The sequence below is a fragment of the Fukomys damarensis genome, unplaced genomic scaffold, assembly GCF_012274545.1.
Source record: "Fukomys damarensis isolate Sample0158 unplaced genomic scaffold, DMR_v1.0_HiC HiC_scaffold_12, whole genome shotgun sequence".
In the NCBI taxonomy this organism is placed as follows: domain Eukaryota; kingdom Metazoa; phylum Chordata; class Mammalia; order Rodentia; family Bathyergidae; genus Fukomys; species Fukomys damarensis.
Window position 1 is genome coordinate 16,628,427 of NW_022900924.1, and position 21,125 is coordinate 16,649,551.

A 21,125-nucleotide genomic window follows, 5' to 3' on the forward strand; every position below is an offset into this window, starting at 1 on the left:
TTTGGGGAAGCAGGTGGGGATCGTCATGGCTGGTTGCTAGACTTTCCTGTTTCTCCCCAGAGGGCCAGAGTTGGAAGCACAGTTTTGATTCCCTTTTAGTTTCCAGTGGGGCTGTCAATCGAGATGTCCTGCCTTCGTTCGAGAAGGGTCACCTGACTCAGCCTGGCCAATCATACGCTGCCTTGGGAATTTGAACCACCGCGGCCATTTATGGGTGGCTCTGGACTTGACAGCCTGCCAGTCTCACCATTCTCCCCCACCTTCAGCTCCCTGACAAATCCCTTTCCTGCTTAAGAGCTTGGCTAGAGTTGGCGTCTGCTGCATGACACTGAAGAACCCTGATCAATGCACACTACAAATTATTTTTGACAAAGGGAGATCTGAGAAATCACTGTTCCAACAGATTCATTTCAAGCCTGAGTAAAGACTGGGCCAAAGAGTACAGGGATGGAAAAGTGAATTTTTGAAAGAATGTAGCCACCAGGCACACCAGAGCTTTTCTAGCCAATGTCAGGTTTAGGGAACAAAAACAACTTGGCTTGGCTTGGTTTAGGGGACAAAAACAAACAGCTTGGCTGACTCTCAGAGCAGCTAGGAACTCTGAACCCACAGTAAGCCTCAGGAAGGGAAAAGGACGAAAGAGGCCCCAGTGGTCTGGCATGTTTGCTGGCACACAGTAGGTGCTTAATAGTTCTGCTTGCTGGGGATTTAGCTCAATGGTTCCACTGCCTGCCTCACAAGCGCAAGGTCCCGAGTTCTACCCCCAGTACCAAAACAACAAGAGCAACAATGAGAAAACAAATCTGCTCAATAAGTGTGCTGTGGGAGGCAGGTTCACAGGATAAGTCACAGAAAGGGAGCTGACTTTGGCAGAAGTTGGATTAAAGCAGGCACAGGAGGAGGGAAGTGAGCTCGGACATGGGCTCTGAGGGCAGAGGTCTGGGTTTGAACCCTGTCTCTACCACTTAATGTGGGGGTCTCAGATAAAATTTCACCACTTTAAGCCTCAGTCCTCCTGCCTGTAAAAAGAAGACACTAGAGACACTAACAGCCTCTACCAAAGCTACTATAAGGATTTGTTGATGGAGCTTTTGCAAAGTGATCAGCGCAGTACCCAGTAAGTGCTCAGGGGAGCGGGAATCCACTCTCACAGCCTCCCCCACGGTGGCACTGCCCGCGTTGGTTCTTGGGTTTTGCCAACAACATGGCTGCATGACAAGAATCAGAAGCTCCAGATGTCTGGGTGGGACAGAGCACAGGGCAGCGGCCTCTCGGGGGCTGATACAGACCTTCACAACAGGGCCCCTGTACCGGACCCTTGGGAGCAGCTGCACGGTCCTCAGAGGGCTAAAACGTAAGGCAGACAGCAGGCCATGGGTGTTGCACCTCTGCCAGTCTGAGCAATGGACAGAGGGAAAGGAGCCAGGGAAGGATTTTACTGTGGAACTCTGGGGGCTAGAAGGTCAGCAAGAAAGAAACAGACGATGTCCTAGCAGTGGACACAGCCCAAGTAAGGGAAGAGAGGCGAAAGTAAGACGAGGGTTAACAGCCCTACGACACCCAGGGCCCACTGTGCACATTCAGGCAGATGGTGCAGAGCCCAAGGGCATTCACGGAAGGGACGTCCACATTGTAGATTTACATATTTGGTACCACAATCTTTGGGCAGGTGCCAATGATCTGGCTTCAGGATGGGGTACCTTGCTCTAACTGGCTCCAGGCAACTTGGAGTCTTAGCGCCTATAGGCAGCCCCTCCTATACCATAAGCACAGCTCCTCTGGGCCCTGTCTTCCTCCTCATAAAGGCACAATCAAGCAGACATTGTTACTGCCCCCATTTCCAAGCAAATGAAGGCCCAGAGAGGAGACATCATGTGCCAAGTCATCCAGCTCAGAAATGGCAGAGGTGGGATTTGAATTCAGAGCTGGCTGACTCTCGAGGCAGGAGTAGGGGGAATTGGATTTCTTGTTCTTAGTCCAAAAGTTCTAGACTGAGGGTTCTCTGTGGCCCTGCCGCTGGCTTGCTGTGTGACTCTGAACAGTGGACTGACTTCTCTGGGCAGCCCTGTTCCAATTCCTTCTCCAAGTATAACCCAGGCACACACTCAACATTGGTGCCATCAGACAGGAGCAGGGGAAGCTGAGGTGAGTGCTGTAGGCCTGGGCCTCTCTCACGGAGCTGGGGGTCTCAGGCAGGGCGATTATTAAACACCGGCATGGCTGAAACTCACCTGAGAGGTAGGAACATTTGGAATCTCCAGTGCATCCAAAGCCTTGGGGAGATGGGGCAGGACAGGGTGAGGGGCTGCAGATCAGACTCTGGCTGTGACACTAGGGAAAGTCACTTAGGACTCCAAACCTCGGTTTCCCCATCAGTAAAAGGAGGTGATAAAAGGACCTACTGCAAAGTTATGTGCAGGGATCCCGTGGAAACAGAGTCCCTATGCTACTGGCCTGCAGACTCCACACGATGCTCCTGCTGTTGGTACAGTGGCCTGTGTGGTGAGGAATATACCTAAGAGAACCACTTGCATGCGAGTCGGTGAAGGCAGCATCCAGCATACTCGGGCCATGCCAGCCTGGGCTGCTCCCAGCCAATGACCGGGCGTGGTCAGGGTGGTGGACCTGGGTCACTCCTGCCCGACCTGTGACAGGCAGGTGTTCTGGGATGGAACTGTGACCCTGTCCCCTAGTGCATGTGAAGCCTTGCTCCAAGGAGGGTACATCGGGTGGGATGAAGGCTACATGTGGTCACAAAGACAGGCCCTAGTCCCACACGGCTGGTTCCTTTATAAGAGGAGAAGACACAAAGATCTCTCTGTCTCCACACATACACGGAGGAAAGTCCCTGAGAGAATGTGAGCACCCAAAAGCAAGCAGGGGAGGCTCCAGCAGAAACTGACCTTGGGCTCCGGCCTCCAGAGCCAGGGAAAGGTCTCTGTTTCGCTGTGGGCCCAGGCTGCCTGTTGTTGCATCCCCCGAGCTCCCGCCAGCCTGGTGACTGGCATGGGCTCTGGGCATTCTGTGTGCCGCCCAGCCCCCCTCCCTCGTGCTGCCTGGGGGTCAGACTGCACCCTGTGCTCCTCCTGCTCCCTGCCTCCCACACTTTACAGGTGAGGGCCCACCAGCACACGCCGCTACTTCCCCACTCAGAGTCTAGGCTTTCAGTCTGTAAGATGGAGAGGAACGCTGCTTTGAGCAGGGACCCGGGAGTGGACAGGTGCTGCTGCGGAGAGAAGGGAGCAGCTGGGGGAAGAGCCCAAGAGGAGGGCACAGCTTGCACAAAGAGCAGGGAAGGACTTTGTGCAAAGTGCCGCAGTGTATCAGGGTGCAGTCTTGATCCTGGTGGCTGGAAGGAGTTGGGCAGAAAGACCACCAAGCCTGCTTCTGAGAAGGTGGCCTGGGACACCACTGATCCTCAGGGCCTTGAGGAGCGACTCATGCCATGAAAGGTGGTGAGGAGGGGTGGGTGCTATGCCAAAGGCGGACTGTAGAGGGCGTCCGGCAGGAGGCCACTGCAATCATTCCAGCAGCCCAGGAGGCAGAGGTGCTGACTCAGCAGTTAGACAGGAAGTGGCTGTAGTTCACCATGCTGGGTCCAGCGGTGTTTCCCCAAATTCAGGCCTGTCTGGAACTTCAGGAAGTGAGCTTATGTGGAAACTTGGTTTTTGTAGATGTGATGAGGTCACAACGGGTTACACTGGAGTTGGGTGGCCTTGCTCCCACGGCCAGGGTCCTTAGAAGAGGGGGACACCCAGGGACACAGAGAAGGCCACATGGAGGTGGAGGCATCGGGAGCACCAAGACTTCCATAGCCACCAGAGGTTGGAGAGGTGCGGCCAGCTTCTTCCTCAGCACCTCTAGGACCCACCTGCACCAACTTGACTTCTGACTTCTAGACTGCACACCAGGAGGGTAAATTTCCCCTGTCGCCTACCTGGCTAGAAGTAAATTTTTTTTTTTTTCTTTGAGACAGGGTCTCACTGCGGAATGCAAGGTGGCCTTGAACTCACTATGCAGCCCAGGGTGGCCTCGAACTTGCAGCAAGTCTTCCTGCCTTGGCCTCCCAAGTGCTGGGATTAGAGGCGTGCACCAACACTCCTGGTAGGGTGGCTGGGGGTAGATTGGGACAGCAGCCCTAGGAAACTACTTCTGTGTTTTGGAGGCTGGAAATCTGAAACCCAGGTGCTGGCTGCAGAGGAGAATCTGGCCTTTCTCCCAGCCTCCGGGTTTCTTCCGCAGGCAGCTGTGTTCCTCTATCTCGGCTCCATCACCACTTGTCTCATGCGCTTTTCCTCTCTACCTTGCCCTGGCCTTTTTTTTTTTCTCCTGGTTCTGGGGGTTGTACCCAGGCCTTCATACGGAGCTACATCCCTGCCCCTTCTTAATTTTTTGTGTTGAGGCAGGGTCTTGCTAAGTTACTAAGTTGCCTGGGCCAGGCTCAAGCGCACCATCTTCCTGCCTCAGCCTTCCACAGTGCTGGGATTACAGATGTGCCCCAGCACCATGCCCACTTCCTCTCCTCTTCTTACACCAGTTATCATGGATCAACAGCTGCTCCAACGCCCTCATTGGAACTTGAGTAGATCCTGTGAAGGCCTGTCCAAATGTCCCATTCACCAGTACTGGCGGTGAGGACTTCAACCTATCTTTTTGGGGAGACAATTCAACCCATAACACTACAGTCTGGATACAAACTGTGAGACAGGCAGGAAGGAGGTCCTCTCTCAAGTGTAACCTGCTTTCCTCCTGTTGTACCCATTTCCATTTCCTCTCGGTCTTCTGTGGAGACGAGCCCGATCCATGCATGAGGAGGCAGCCCGTGCTGGGCTCAGGTTCTCCTGCATTTCCTTTCTCTCCCACTGCTGAGTAACTGGGCTGTGGCTGAGTCAGGTCCCTGCTCTGAGCAGGGCCTGAATGAATGGGGAACCCACAGGGAGATGAGAGAGACAGAGAGACAGAAACAGAGACAGAAGAGAGGGAGAGAGAGAGAGAGGGAGAGAAAGAGAATATTCCAGACACAGGAAGCCTCCAGAGAAACAGCCCAGGTCAGGATGGGAGAATGGCTGCCCACCTGGGGCTCGCCCCTGGGGCTGTTGTCCCAGAAACATGACCTTGCTGGGTCCTCACTACCACCGGCCACGTCTACAGATGAGGATGTGGGCTCAGGAGCTGGCAATGCCCAGGTGAGTCCAGTGCCAGTGTCCCCTTCCATCCCTGCTGCCTGGTCTGGGTCAGGGGGTTGGGTTCAGAGTGGGTTCCAGTCCCCAAACATGAGTTTCTGGTTTTCACCCCCAAAACTGCAGCAGCAACCCACCCTGGAGCAGATGGGGCACAGGGCAGGTGAGACAGCACCCAGTATCTTGAGCTAGGAGCTCAGAGGAACTTGAACTGCTTGTGCACATGCACCAGACACTTTGCATATGTTTCTATCTCATTAATCATCGAAACAACCACTTGAGATACTGCCATCACCCCTGTTTTCCAGGTGAGAAAGTGGTTTCCCAGGAAAGAGTGAGGGAAGCCACTTGTTCAAAGTCCCCGAGCAAGAACAAGGTAGCACTGGATTCGAACACAGGCCTCTCCTCAGCCACTCACACATTCTGCCATATCTGTATGCCCTCAAAAGGTGACCCGCCTGATGCCTGTCTTACATATCTTCTGAAATCTGGAATCCTCTACTGCCTGAAGCTTTTCAAGTATTGACATGAAATACAAATGAGAAATTCAATACCATGAAATTTGGTCTCATACACAAAATCATTTAAAGTATTGTGTAAAATTACCCGTATAAAAAAATACACATTCATGAAACATACATGAATTCTGGGTTTAGACTTGGGTTCTATCCCTAAGATAGCTCATCATATACATGCAAACATTTTCAAACCTGAAAAATACCCTAAAATCTGCAACACTTCTAGACCCAGACGTTCCGGATAAGGGATATTCAATGTGTATTTTGTGTCCCTATTGTAAATAGAGAACTGGGATCTCATATCATAAATTGAAGGTGTTTTAACCACAAAAATAAACCCAAAGCCGAGAGTGGTGGCATGTGCCTGTCATCCCAGCCATGTGGGAGGCTAAGATTGGACAATCACTTGAGGCCAGGAGTTCAAGGCCAGGCTGGGCAAAATGGTGAGACCCTGTCTCAAAACAAAATGAAACAAAACAACAGAAAAACCACAAGGAATAACAAACAAACAAACAAACACCCCCAAGAAATCTACTGCTATTAAATTCTGCAGGATACTGAGGATGCTTTTGCCCCTGACTGCAGAGTTTTACCTGCAACAAGTGGACAGGGACACCTGTCATGGCCCCACTGTGTTCACAGTTCAAGTTTTGTGCCCAGCACACACAGGCTGCCCCTGATATTAGGGGACCCTGCTTGGAGAAACTCTGGGTGCTGCCCAGCCTCTGACCTCCAGAACGGCCTGTGTCTCCTCCAGTGTCTGGCTGGCCCTTGCAGCCCAGAAATCAGCACATGCACCGAAATCTTTCCGCTAACACTTGGGGCGTCCAGAGCTCCTGCCCAGAGACATGGGCCAGTGGGACTTTATTTCCCCACATCCTCCTGCAACTGATGGTCTATTCACAGACAAGGGCAACAGGAGCCCAGTGGCCTGAAATCCACCCTGGATTTGTAAAATCCACCCTGGGTTTGAAGGTAGGGACCCCCAAACCTGAAGTATTTGAATATTTGAACACAATACGCCTTTGATGAGTTGAAAACTGTGCAGAGGGGAAGATCAAGTATGAAGGCTGAGAGGCCCAGGTCCCCTCGGGTGCAGGGGAAGGGGCGGGGCTTTGTCTCACAGCCGGCTGCCTGCTCTTTAGGCATAATCTGCTTAACCAAACGACTAATCCATCTTGGTTACAAGGGATCGGAACCCTTGGAGAACGCGGACGAAGGATTTATAACACGTTAACGCCGTACCGGGTTTGTGGAAGGCACCCGTCTATTCCTTCTGCCGCCGCTAGCTGATGCTGGTGGTGTTTTTAAAAACATCGCGGTGGGCGGGGGAGGCTGGGATGGAGGAAAAGCAGTTCAACCCTCCCACTCTGTCCGGAGCTTTTTAAAGAAAGCTGGAGCCGGAAGGCTGTCCGAGAGGCTGTTTAGAAACACATATATGCAGAAGTATGCATGCGCCCCTCCAAAATATCTCCGAGACAGAAGCCTGCTCCCATCTGGGCCCGAGCTTCGCGCCCGCGCGGGTGGGAGGCTCAGGCTATTGACGGTGGCAGCGAGACTAACTCTGATCCTTTCGTCTTAACTTTCTGATAGCAGATGGGGTGCAGAGCCCTTACACATGCAGCCCAGAGCCATGCACCCACCCACTCCTTTCCTCCTGCCACGGCCAGAGCTGGCTGGCTTAGGGGGTGTCTTGGGTTGAACAGAGGCAGAGGGGCCAAAAATGAGGCTCTTCCTGGCACTGGGTACCAAAAGTAACAAGAATAACACCAAGAGCAATAACGACAGCAGTGGCAGCTGCTGACACGAGGTACTCTTTGCTTCGCTGACCTCTGCCATAGGCCCCAGGACCTATGTCCGCTTTTCCAGAGGAGGAAACGGAGGCTCAGAGAGGTACAGCCAGTTGCTCAAGGCCATCCAGAGACCGGACTCAGATCTATGTGCATTACAGTCCCCCGAAGGGCCCTCAGCTGAGCTGCACAGGAATCCTGCGGGGGGCAGGGAGGGTGTCTGTGGTGTTCACCTCTGTGTTCCCGGCGATGTGCACGGCATCTGATACACAGCAGGTACTGGTTGCACAATTTGGCTGGGGGAACACCTGTGCCCGGTGCCTTGCTTGCTGAGCCAGGTCAATGGCTGCACACACAAGGAGGGAAGATCATTACTCTCACTGTACACGTGGGGAAACTGAGGCCTGGCAAAGTCAAGTGTGCACGGGAAGCAAAATGTCAGAATGGGGACTGGCCCAGCACTATGCGGAGGGGCTCTCAGACTAAGGCCCTGTTCCCCCTTCCTCTGTCCACCACATTTGGAGTCCCTTGCTTCCCCTCTGCCAAGGCACCATGGCTCTGGAGCCCGGGGCCAGAGGGAGCACAAGTTCCTGGCCAGTGAAGGCCATAATGCTCAACCGCAGCAAAGGCCCCAACCCCTGTCTGGTCCCTCTCACCTAGTGGCAGCAAAGGCCCTGTCCCTGTGGTTATGGGTCTGTACAGTTGAGTCCCAGGTGGCTTTCTTGTTCAAGCTCCTTGGATTTTAAAAACTCCGCAATTGGGGTTAGTGGTCAGGAGCTGGCTGTCCTGTGTCTGTGCTGAATGACCTTGGGCAGGTGGCCTGACCTAAGCCTGCCCTTTCTGAGCAGCACAGGGTGCAGCAGGGGACGGACTGTCTCTGAGGATGCCTGGGGGGGCGACACAGAAAGCACCCAGAGGGGCACTGCAGCATGGTACCTCGGCCTCCCGAACAAGTTCCAGGCCGCCTTCTCCGAGGCCCTCAGCCATTGTCCTCGGAGCCCGTTCTCTTCCGTCTGTTCTGCTTGTCTGCCTTTGGGTCAGGGTCCTTGCGGGTCCCCAACTGAGTTTCCACAGCACTCAGCTTGCAGTAGATGTCAGGGCTGGCCAAGGCCGCGGCAGCAGGGCCCGCCCTCCCGTTTGGTGGAGAACAGTCCTGTACTGGGTGCCGGCACGTGCGGGCTGCTTTCCTTACCCCACTCTCTAACTCTGAGCTCCCTGAAAAAGTCAGGCTTGGGCAGGTGGCCTCGAGGAGCGGGTAGTCCTGGCAGAGGGAATGGGGAGGGACTGCTGCCTTCCCAAGTCATTACTGTCTTTAGGAAAATCTGACATCATTATGCTTTTCCTTTTTTATGCATTAAAACTGTTTCACGAGGGTGGGGATGTAACTTAGTGGCAGCACACTTGCCTAGCACGTGCAAGGCCCTGGGTTCAAACCCCTAGTACTGAAAACAAGATCCAAAACCTTATGCTAGGTGTTGGGGTGCATGTCTATAACTCCAGCACTCTGGGGGTCCAAGGCAGGAGGATTTCACACTTGAGGCTAGCTTGGGCAATTTAGCGAGACACTGTCTCGAAATAAAAACAAAAACAAAAACAAAACAAAACAAAGGGTTGGTGATGTAGCTCACTGCAAAGGTTCGACCCAAACCAAAATCCAAACCCAGCAAAAACCCAAACAAACAAAAACTCACTTAGTTACCCTTCAGTGTCTCATAACCCGGTCAGGAATACCTGAGCAGAGGCACAAGCGGCTGCAGTAGCAGCAGAGAAGGAGGAGTAGGGGGAGGGGGAGAAGGGGGGAGGAGGAGCAGGAGGAGGAGGACGTTGAAAAGGCAGAGGGGGTAGACTAGTTTCTAATTATACTAAAATCTAACTAACTACACGCAGAGGTGGCTCATCCACTAGATGGCGCTAGAATTAGTCATTTGGGACAAAAAGCTGGATACCTAACCACCTCCATTATTTCCATCAAAATCTATCTCAGATGGTTTGGATTTAAATTTTTAAAAACTAAGATGAGGAAAGTACTCAAAAAATATCTATAACCTTGAGCGGAGAAAGCCTTTAAAAAACAAGACACCCAAATCAGAAGCCATAGAGCAAAGGTTTGGTAAGATTATTTTCTTCAAATGTTTCTTGAATACTTGCTATGTACTATATACAAGAGACTTTATTACACAGATAAAAAACAAAAGACAAACTAGGGGAGAAGACATGAAACACACCAGCACAAAAGTAAATATCCCTAATATACAAAGAGTATGTACAAATCAACAAGAAAATGATTTACCCTCCAACAGAGAAAGGATTATGGACATACAAACCAGTGACTTACAACAGGATAAACGGAAGTGGCATAACATACGAGAAGATATTTAGTAGATGAGCAAATAAAGAAGCACAATGTAAAGGAGCAAAAACAAGAGAAAAATATTCCAATTCTTTCTGACCACTGATCACGGGTTTGCGGCCAATACGTCACTACTGCACATTTTCCTCCTCGTCCTCAGGTCTAGTAAGCTACATCTCCTGAGCAACCAGAAGCCCAGTGTCCAGCAGGGGCTCAGTAAGTTTCAATACAGCCACATGAGAGTCTGTTAGACACAACAAACCAAAGCCCCTAGGACCCGTGACCTCCCGGGGGAGTACAGATGCTCTCGTGGCTCAAAGAGTCAGACTCAGCAGCTGTTTGGGAAAAGGACACAGGAAAAGACCAGGGGCCAAAGCCCCAGTAAATTGACGTTCGAGTGGATTACTTTCTTTCCTCTAATATTTCTGTATATTCTGAGGTTGACAGTGCGTATGTGCTACTTTGATAACTGGGGAGACAAATATGGGAACCCTGACGGTGGTAAAGCACTTTGCTACTCCAGCCTCGGGAGTCCCCTTGCCTGCATTGCCCCCGGCGTCCCTGACAGTTGACAGAACCTCATGTAATTAGTGGCAGATGCCGTACCTCTTAGACCCGGATGTCAGCGGGCTGCGGGCCATCAAACCCCGCTACACACGATCGGGCGCAGAGTACCGCGTCCTTGTGGACTGATGTGTAAGTTCTACAACTACCCCTCTTCTAAAGCCCAGAGTTTAGAGGAGTTAGGACCCCTGGCCTAGGCCGCGCGGCTCAGAACAAACACTAAGCCGAGTGCCCCCTCAGCAGTGTGCCCACACAACACCCTGCTGGCTGCCTCACCCCCCCCAAGAAGGAGCAGGGCTGGAAACGCCTGCCAGGAATCGTAAAATCCTGCATCAGAACTCACACCAAAGAAAAGCAGAAAAAAAACCACTTTGGGGCACTCACCTCTCTCTTCTCATCCTCTCAGCACTGTTCCTCTGCCTGCCCTCTCACTGGCTCTTTCTTTGTTTTTTTTCCTTTTTTCTCCCTGTCTTTTACTAATCACTCAGTTAACAAGTTAGCTTTCTGAAGCTCGGGTCGGTACCTAGTGACTCTATGCGCAGGATAAAGAAATCAGCCGTCACCAATACAGAAGTCAGAGGGGTTTAAATCAAATCTTCCTCTGCAACAATGACATTAATTATGCTTTTAACACGTTTTACTGCTTTTTTTCTCACTTCACGCCACATCTGTGTGAACAATATCCAAAAGATTTACGGTTTTCTTTCGTAATTACAGACATACAGGCTGCACACTTATCAAAATACTTGCTGAGCAATCAGGCTATATTGCATTCTCTGCCAAAGATCTGTGTTGGCAGCAGTCATTCAAAACAAAAATGTTGAATCAGGACTTGTGTGTGGCTTTGGTCGGGGGTGTGTGTGTGTGGGGGGGAGAATTTCAACAAATAATTTCCCTGTCAAGAAATACACTAACAGGGGCACACACATCCCATCCTTGCCCGTTTTTCAGGCGTGGTATTTTTATGGTGGGGGTCGGGGGGGTGGGGGGATGCTCTGAGTGCCAAAACTGCATCTGACATTTGGTTCTTGCGTCTGAGGATAAAATTTAATGAGAACAAAAATATGTCTTCCTAATTCCCCTAAGAAATCATTAAAACATTTTGTTATTCTTAAATGTCTCGAAAATGAATTAGAGCCCCTAAAGGGGCTGTTTGTATGGTGCGTCTCCATCAGTTAAGGCTCCTCATTCTCTAACTCGGTGACAGCTGGGGATGTCCCCCCGCCCCTCCATTTCTAGGGAGGAGAGCTGGGAAATCAGACATGCAAGTCAGCACTGGCTTGGGATGACCTTCGTGCTCCTGGGCTTTGGGGAGAGGGGAGAGGACACCAGGGAAAATTCCTGGCCAGTCTCGGGGATCCTCAGAGCCCTCGGCTGGCCTCGCGCCCGTGTATCGACAGCCCGGTGCCCAGCAAGATGAAACTCCCTAGGGAGCTGCAATGAAATCTTGCACCTAATGGGCTGCAGCCCTCTCACTGTTCCCCCTGTCTGTCAGCCCCTCCACCCCAAGCTCTAAACCGCTGGTGTGGCCCTGGGTTTGCGATGGCAGCTTAGGTGAGCTATGAACTTCTGAGTGCTGGCCTCCTGTTTCTGGGTCAATAGATAGGAAAGTGGCAGGCGATGGGCTCTGTGAGAAAAGGGAAACTTCACAGGTGTACAACATACCTGTGTGCCCTAACTGTGCCACTGGATGTCCCCAAAGTGACCACACTTCTGTGAACTGTACCCAGACTGACCAACAGTACTTTTAACAGCACCGGGCGAATTTTTTTCCCAGTAGAGGTAAAGTTCATATAACACAAAATTTATCATTTTAAAGTGAACAACTCAGTGACATTTAGTAAACTCACAATGTTCTGCCACTTCTATCTAGCTCCAGAACTCTTTTTTTTTTCTTTTTAAGATACTGGGAATTGAACCCAGGGCCTCTGCACTGAGCTACATCCCCAGCCCTTTTTTAATTTTTAAATTTTGAGACAAGATCTCGCTAAGTTGCCAAGCTGCCCAAACTGGACTTCAATCTGCAATCCTCCTGACTCAGCCTTCCAGAGTGTTACAGGCGTATGCCACAAGCCCAAGCTCTGATTCCAGAACATTTTTATCTCCCCAAAAGGAAACTCATTTGCATCAAACAGTTGCTCCCCAATTCTGGTTCCCCCAACCCCTGCAATGGCCAAACTGCTTTTTATCCCTACAGATTTGCCTTTTCTGGGTGTTCCTATAAAAGGAATCACATACTCTCTGGACTTTTCTGTCTGGCTTCTTCCACTTGGCCCCATGTCCTTTAAGGTTACCCAGTTGTAGTATGGATCAGCACCTCATTCCTTGTCATGGCTGAATAATATTGCTCAGCATGGAGACCACACTTTAAAGCTCCCTTTACCCCTGCTAAGCATGGGGTTGCTTCCCTCTGGGCCGCTGTAAGCACTGCCGACAGACGGCCCCTGGCCTGTTTTCTGGAAAGGCAGCTATTCAGTGTGCACTCTTCTGGGTCTGGCTTTCCTCCGATACCAGGTTTTGAGGTGGCCCGAGTCACTCTGGGGAGACTTGGCGGTTGCCCCTCTATTCTCCCTGCTGACAGAGGGCAATGGCACCTTCTGTCACCTGCAGCCTGGTGTGCGCGTCCCAGTGATGAGACACTCGGTGGGAAACCTCATCAGAAGCCCCCGCAGAGGGTACCTGGTCAATGTGGGAAGGCGGTGGGGGTGTCACAGTGGAGAGTGTGGCCCCCCCACCCTGGAGGGCCTCGCTTCACCTGGGAGCCCAGGTCTGCCTCAGATCCCACCTCAGGAAGTGCCTGTGAGCCTGCTCATGGCGGGTCCTTGTCGGTAATTATTCACTTATGGAGCCAAGTGTTTCTTACCTGGTGCTTCAATTAATTGCTTGTAAACACTCAGAAAAGCCGCCTCCGCCTCCTGACTTCTCTTACTAAGGGCCACCACCTTTGGAAACAAGAGAAAGCGTCATGTGTAGCCACAGCACCGGGGGCTGCAAGCAAATCATCTTCTACCTGCACAAATGTGGGATGGGGAAGGGGAAATGAAGGCTGCAAGTCTGAGCTCTGAAGTTAGGAACTGAGTTCAAAGCCCAACTCCGCTGTGTGCAGGCTGTGTGACCTTGGGCAAGCCATTGTCCCTCTCTGACCTTAGTATTCTCATTTGTAAAATGGGGAGCACATAATAGGACCTACCTCTTACGCCTGTTGTGGGGATTAAATGAAGGTGCCACTAAGTACTGGACACAGCAATGGGTACCTAGTGGGTTATTAACAGTGATTATTAATTTTCTTATTATTAAAGCATATGCTGGAAGCTCAAATGTATGTATTTTGGGAGAAACTGGGGCAGGGCTGGGCGTATTTCTTGCTATGGAAAATTAAAGTGGAATTGAAAGACATCAAACAGCTTCAACAAATGTTGGAATAACAGGGTTATGTAAAGACGACTTCCAGTGTACTGAAAGGGCCCAAAAGACGCTTCCTAACTGAACACAAGAACGGATGGCAGGATGGCCCAGTGGTGAGGAGATGGCAGTAGGGGCGTCATCCTGATGCTCATGGGTCTTCCTTGTTCGGCAAGACCTCAGGAGATGTTGGAGACAAGACAGACATTGTCCTGCAGCATGAGGACTCTCGAAGGCCTGGGGGCTGCTGGTATCTGTGGCTCAGAGGAGGCAGAGAGAGGAGCTCAATAGTTTGTTGAATGGACAAATCCAAGGGGATCGCAGCAGCTCCAGGTCCTGACTGTGACTCCATTTTGGGATCTCATCTTTATTCTCACTCCATCAGGGAGGTGGGCAACTGAGGCACAGGCCCTGGACCCATTTGGGTTCAAATTCCAGCTTCACCACTTACTACGTTTGTGTCTTTGGGAAGAAAGTCACTTAAACCTCTGCCTCTATTGCCCCATTAGTAAAGTGGAGATAATACAACAATTTCCCTCTAATGGGTGCTGGGGATATCAAATGATTTAATACACATAAAGCCATTTGAAAAACTCCTGGGATCCTTCAGCCTCATAGGTTTTTTTTTTTTTTTTTTTTGGTACCAGGGATCAAGCTTGGGTCCTTGTACTTGTAAGGCAGGTGGCAAACCACTGAGATAAAACCCTGGCACTCACCTCACAGATTGTTTTACTTCCAAGTATGACCAATTAATCCCCTCCTTGCCTGTAAGAGTGGTAGGTTCTGCTGGTACCAGGTGACGACCTCAGTCGTGTTTGTCCTGGTACTAGGTAATGGCCTCAGCTGAGAAAGGCTCCACAAACCGTAGTGTATTCTGGGAAGAATTTGAAAACCATGGTGGTTCAATGTGGTAGCCACAAGCCACTTCTGACTACTGTGCACTTGAAACATAGCCAGTCCAAGTTAAGATGTGTAGTGAGTGTGAAATACACACAAGATTTAGAAGACTCAACGTGAGAAAAAAAATACAATAGCTCATCAACATTGTTTTAAACATTGATTACATATCAAAATCATGTGCAATCACTTTTTCTTTTTTTAAACCAATTTTTCATTTCCTACTGGAAAAAGTAAAATTACATTTTTGTATCACATTGTATTTGTTGGACAACACAGTTTGAAGATTTTATAAAGCCTGTGTAGAAGCAGTGTAATTAAGAGAGGTAGAGAGAAATATATGGCCAATGTCAAACAAGTGACTTTTAAAAGGTGAGTTAGGAAAGTGCCTTCATCTCTCTCGTTGCTCTTCAAAGAAGTCTCTGGTCTCTGAGCTTCCAGAGTGAGACAAAGTCTCTCCTTTACTGAGGAAACACTTCCTGAGCACCCATGGAATGTGTAACTGCATCAGATGCTCCTTATATTCTTGATTGTTTGAATCTCTTTTCACCGAGGTTTTTTTTTTTTTATTTTTTTTTATTTTTTTTGGTACCAGGGATTGAACTCGGGTTCTTTCGTTTGCAAAGCAGGCAGCAGCACCACTGAGCTAAATCCCCGGCTGGCTGAATCTTTTTTGACATTGTCCTCCGCATGTGGATGGAGAAACTGAGGCTCAGCAAGTTTAACTTCCTTTTCCAAGGTCACCCAGTCAGCACATGGTAAGGTCAAGATTCCTACCAGGTCTGCAGGTTCAGACTAGGGTTCTGAATCTAGATGTCACACTTCTGCTCCTGGTTAGAAAAACTACTGCAGCCAGGGACCAGTCATTTAGACCCCACCTGGACGTGGCTGCCTCCCAAGTCCTCTCTGGCCACTCGAGATTAGAAGCTGCTGTGCAGCAGACCTGGCACCCAAGGAAATCGTGAGAATCAAAAGCAACTCCTTTCTCCAGCCCTCCGTGGGTACAAAGTCTGAATGCTCCGTGTTAGAGCTGTCCACACGGAGCATGGTGGTGGCTGGGGCTTGAGGAAAGGCACAAGAATGTTCCTTTGACTGCTGAAAAGGGACTCTGAGCTGAGCATGGCGGTGTAGGCCCGTCATCATCCCAGCCGAGGCAGGAGGGTCACTACAAGTTTAGCCAGCTTGAGTGACACAGTGAGTTCAAGCCCAGCCAAGACATAGCAAGACTGTCTCAAAAGCTAAAAAATCCCCCACAAAAACAACAAAACAAGAACTCTGAAGGGGAAGGTAAGTGCTGGAAAGGTCTTAATGTTTCCCTGGCGCACCTGCTGCTTTTCCTTCCCAGAGCTCATCCGTTGGAGACAGTGTATTACTTCTCTCTGTGACTGTCTCCTCAGAATGTCCACCTTCCCCGAGAGCTGAGCTGAGCTGTCCCACACAATGGCCACCAGCCCGTGACATCAGTCACTTGAAATGTGCCCATTCCAAACTGAGATGAGTTGCAAGTTTAAAATAAAGGATTTCTAAGTCTTAGCACAAAAAAGGACTGTAAAAGGTCTCAACAATTATTTTATATTGATTATATGTTGAAAGGACAATGTAATAGTTAGATTAGGTTAAATAAAAGATACTGCTGAAATGAAATTCACCTGCTTCTTCTTACTCTTAACACTATAGCTACTACAAACATTTAAGTTACACATGTACCTTGTATTTCGTATCTTCTGTAAAGTGCTAAGCCAATGATCAAGGGTTAGCACACTATGGCCCTTAGGTCAAATCTGGGCCTTCATCCACTTGTATACATAAAGATGGGGACAATAATGAGGATTGAGCCCAGGGAGTGCTGACATACAAACCAAGCTCTTTTATTAATTATTATAATTTTAAATTTTTTTATTGAGGGTGATCAGGCTGGGTTTGAGTGTGAAATTGTCCTGCCTCAGCTTCCCACATGCTCCACTGTAAATAAAGCTTTATTGGAACACAGCCACAAACATTCTTTTATATGTTATCTATAGCTTCTTTCTCTTTTTCTCCTTTCTTGCACTGAGCTGCATAACCAGTTATTTATTTGTTTATTTGTTTGAGATAGGGTCTTGCTGTGTAGTTCAGGCTGGTCTTGAATTCATTCTGTAGCCCAGGCTGCCCTTGAACTCTTGGTGATCCTCCTGCCTCAGCCTCCCAAGTACTGGGATTTCAGGCATGTACCACCACACCTGGCTTAGGGTCTCATTAAGATGTTAAGTTTCCCAGGCTGGCCTCAAATTTGTAATCTTCCTGCCTCAGCCTCCCAGAATGCTGGGATCAAAAGGGTGCACCTCCATGCCTGGCACTATGACTCCTTTTATGCTTACAAGGCAGGGCTAGGTAGTTGTGACAGAGATCCTGTGATCCTCGAGGTTAAAAATACTGATGGGCCCTTACAGAAACAAGTGTGCTGATCCCTGCTTTCATGCTTCATCTAACAGCTGGACAATATTTTCAGAAGCAGAGATCAAAAACTCCCAGAATAGCAGTCGGCTTGGGTCAGCTGGTGTTTAGGCTTCCCACAGTCAGTGTGCCTCTCAAGTACAACGGCCATTCGGAGACCCTGTCTGCTCCTAGATGGCCAGGCCCTGACATTCCTAATTCCGTACTCTGACCCACTTTTGGGATAAGGTCACCAAGTACTGTGTGGCCTCGGTTTGTTTTTCCCAGAAGGGGCAAAGTAAACCCGCCTGTGAAGGTGTTGGGGCAGAAAAGTACCCTCTTTGCTGTGAAAGTTGGCCAAAGCTTCCTATAGAATCAGAAAGTTCTTTTAGCCACAAAGGGTGGCTTTCCCAAGGACGGTGACTGCACATGTTATCTGCACCAGACCAGGTGGGCTCGGCAGAAATAAAAGGCCATGTGGGGCTGCCTCATGGCTGTGCCCCATCACGCAGGCCAGAAGAAAAGTGTCCAAAATGACAGGTTTCGCTTGTGATGGGCACATCTTTCAAGGCCATCTGGGGAAGGAGGAGAAGGTGACAGGGCCAGCTCTGCTTACCCCTGGAAGGTCACCATCAGAAAGAGCAGAGCGTCTGAAAGGGCGCGTGGCATTTATACTGCTGTTGGGCAGTAGGGGTGAGGATGTGTCTGGTCCCTGAGCAGCGGCACAAAGGTGCAGAAGCAGGGAGGCCAGGGGAGAGGCGGGGTCTGCTCCAGCTGCCTGCTCTTATCTGCTAGTGGTTACAACCCAGGAACCTGTGCTTGCTCTTCATGACCGACGGCCTCTGGACTCGGAGGCCTTGCCGTGTGCCCCCAGACACAGCCCCCAGTGGAGGAAGAGAACCCACTGGTGGCAGGGGAGGGACCTGGAAAAAGAAGCAGCTCTCTCAAAGTGTGTCACCCAGGCCTGTGATGGAGTCAGCGAGCTTTCTCTGTAGACAAGCACAGGAACCCTGGAGTGTGCTCGATGCTCTGATGGGCACGAAGGGTCCTCTTAACTCTGATTAACCCAGCACCTGCCCAGGTGTGTTTGGCCACAGAACATACCTAGGGTCCTGTGGAACACGCTTTGAGAACAGTGGCCCTCTACCACCGGTCAGGGCTCTGGGGATGGTGGGGCCGGCGGTTCTGGGAGATGAGAGGCTCTAAGGTGGCAAGGATTCTGGGGGAAACTGCAGACTGCTGGGCAATGAGAGGAGGTGGGAGGCTGGGGTGAAGAGGAAGCAGGGGTGTTAACAGCCCCTTCATGGTGATATCAAGGCAGAGAGGAGCAAAGGCCAAGCCTTCTCGGCAGCTGGGACTCAGCCCCAGTTTAGCTGGCTCTGAGGCCTGTGCTTCTAACTCCCACTCTCGAGCCCTCTCGAACCCACAGAGCCAAAAGAGCTGGGGGGACAGGTTGGTGGGGACAGGCAGAGCAGGACAGGCCAGCAGGATCGATCCTGTCCTCCTCCCAGAGGGTCTGCTGGGGGCTGTGCTGGGGGAATGCTAGCGCTCTCTTTGCTATAAATATATCTTTGATGTGGCCGAGTAAATGAAAATTACAATTTAATGTCAATGCTTAAATAAGAGTCTGACTCTTGTTTTTCATTGCTGATGTCAATCTGGGCTCTCTGGGATCCTGCAGGCATGGGGTAGAGGCCGGAGACCTTCCCTGGTTGCCTGAAGAGTCCCTGGAGGTCCTAGAGAGCCCTGCCCTTCCTGTGGCTCAGGGGCCACGTGTGGTCCCAGAGACAGATGGGATGGAACAGAATTCATGTATCTGGCCACCTGTCACTGTTTTGAATTTTTTAAGATGTAAACCATTAATCTACTTTGATTTTAGGTGTAAATCATTAATTCGTGTTGGGATTCTAGGTCTAAGCCATTAGTTCTTTTCGAATTCCCAGGTGTAAACCACTAATCCATTCTGAGTTCTCAGGTGGAAGTCACCGAGAGCTGGTGCTTGGAGGCCCTGCCTTCCAAGGATGCCCGCCCCCCGGTCCTGCCAGTGCACTGGGCACAGAGGGCCCAGTGACCACACTGACTGCAGGCAGAGTTGCTGAGCACCTACTATGTGCATGTCCCAGGGGGGCACCCTGCCCCTCCCTGTCCCAAACACATCCGGGGCCTGACAGAGGTCTGGAAAGGCACCCTGGTTTGTGACTTTTATTTATGGGACACATTTGTGCTCAGCCAGAGTGGTGGCACTGTGACCTCTGAACTCTGGGGCATCCCTTGTTGCCGATGGCCTGGATGACACTGGCTTTCCATTGCCCCAGAAACAGTGAACACCTGGCAGACACAGGCTGGTATTTCAAAGGTGAAACAAAATAGCACATGCAAAGGCAGACAGTGCACGTGTCCAACCAATTCATCTTCTCAACAGAGAGTTACTGAGCATGTCCTTAGGGACAGTGGGTACTGGGCATTCGGCACCCAAGAAAATGGACCCAAATACCAGCCTGGTGGAGCTGACACCTAGAGGCAAAGGTGGGTGGTAAAATAAATCACAATATAGAGTATCAGGAACTGGTCAAATGCATCGGAGGAGAATGAGGTAGGAAGGGTGACTATGCTGCACCCTAGGGAAGGCTTTGGGAGGAGAGAACAGTTGAGCTGATTATAGGAGAGGGAATGAGTTATGGGGAGAAGAATGTTTCAGACAGAGAGGAGCAGGTACCAAGGCCCTGGGGCAGGAGTATGTTTGGGTCAGCACGGCAGGGCTGGGGTAGAAGCAGGAGAATAAGGGAGGTGGCTACTGCCAAGGCGCAGGTAAGTGACAACAGCAGTGCAGAGCACAATGGTGGCAGCAAAGATGGGAGAAGGGCTTAGGTTCTGGATCAGTTTTGAAGGCTGAGCCACAGGATTCGTTCGTGGGGAACACAGAGTAGATGTGGGGCATGAAGAGCTGGATGATCTTCAGTGGACACTGACCTATTTTCCTCCCCCAGGGCCCAGGACAGGGCTGGGCAGGGACCGGCACCAGATTAATTAATGAACAAACCAGTAAGTGAGACTGGAAGGAGAAGAGGGGGCGCTTGAGCTCATCCTTCCCAACTGCAAGCTGACAACACAGAGGCCAGAGAGCGGTGGCAAAACAACTTTCCAGGTGGCCTGGCCTCGGCTGGAGTCTGGACCGCTCTGTGGAGACCCTGCAGGCTCCCAGGTGGGGACAGGGAAAGGGCCAAGGATCTGCCCTGAGGTCCCAGCCTGTGTCCTGGGCACACCCACGGAAAGGCAGGAAACAGAAGCCACTGGGCCCACAAGTGAAGAGACCTGGCTTTCATCTCAGCTGGGACCTGCGTCCCGTTCACCCGGGGCCAGTCCTTCCACCTTTCTGAGCCTCAGTTTCCCCATGTGCAAAGTCAAAGTGTCAGACTACAGGCCCCCTGGTGCATCAATTCTAATTCACCAGGGCAGAGAGGCAGAGGCAGACAGACCCTCAGTGTCCTCCAGCAACGGACCCCTCCCACTGGGTTTTCATGAGGCCAGGGGCGGGAGGCCAGGCGCTGCCTGAGGGCTGGGGGAGGGCAGCAGAGTCTGGTGGGCAGGAGAACCGCCATGCAATTTTATTCTAATATTTGTAATTATCCTCAGGCTAAAAATAAGACACCGAGCAAAGTGTTTTCAAATGTCGGCGTTAAGAACACTTTTTATCTGACATAATACAGGCCCCTGAATGCATTTATGTCAAGCTCCCTGAGACCCCCGCAGGCGGCGCTCCATGCTGGGCAGCTTTCACGACTCCAAAGCTTTGCAAAAATGCAATGTCCCACAAGCGAAGGCGGGCAGGCCTGCTATTAGCAACGGTATAATCATCAATTACATCCAATCACAAACTACTGATTTTATAATTATCAAATGAAGTTCTAACTTCTCACCTCCGCACAGTGGCAACTAATATAATCTCTCAGCTCGAGAGGAAGCTTTTTTTTTTTTTCATTTTTCCGTTCCGCCCCCCCCCACCCGCCTCGTC

General features: G+C 50.7%; 1 protein-coding gene across 1 annotated transcript in view; it reads right to left on the reverse strand.

Annotated features, from left to right (window-relative positions):
• Positions 1-21,125, reverse strand: part of Cux2 (cut like homeobox 2) — a 196,572-nt gene that overhangs the window by 34,122 nt on the left and 141,325 nt on the right. Inside the window, exon 5 of the mRNA XM_033762676.1 lies at positions 13,266-13,344. Coding sequence (XP_033618567.1) covers positions 13,266-13,344 — 79 coding nt within the window. The remainder of the gene's footprint in view (positions 1-13,265; positions 13,345-21,125) is intronic.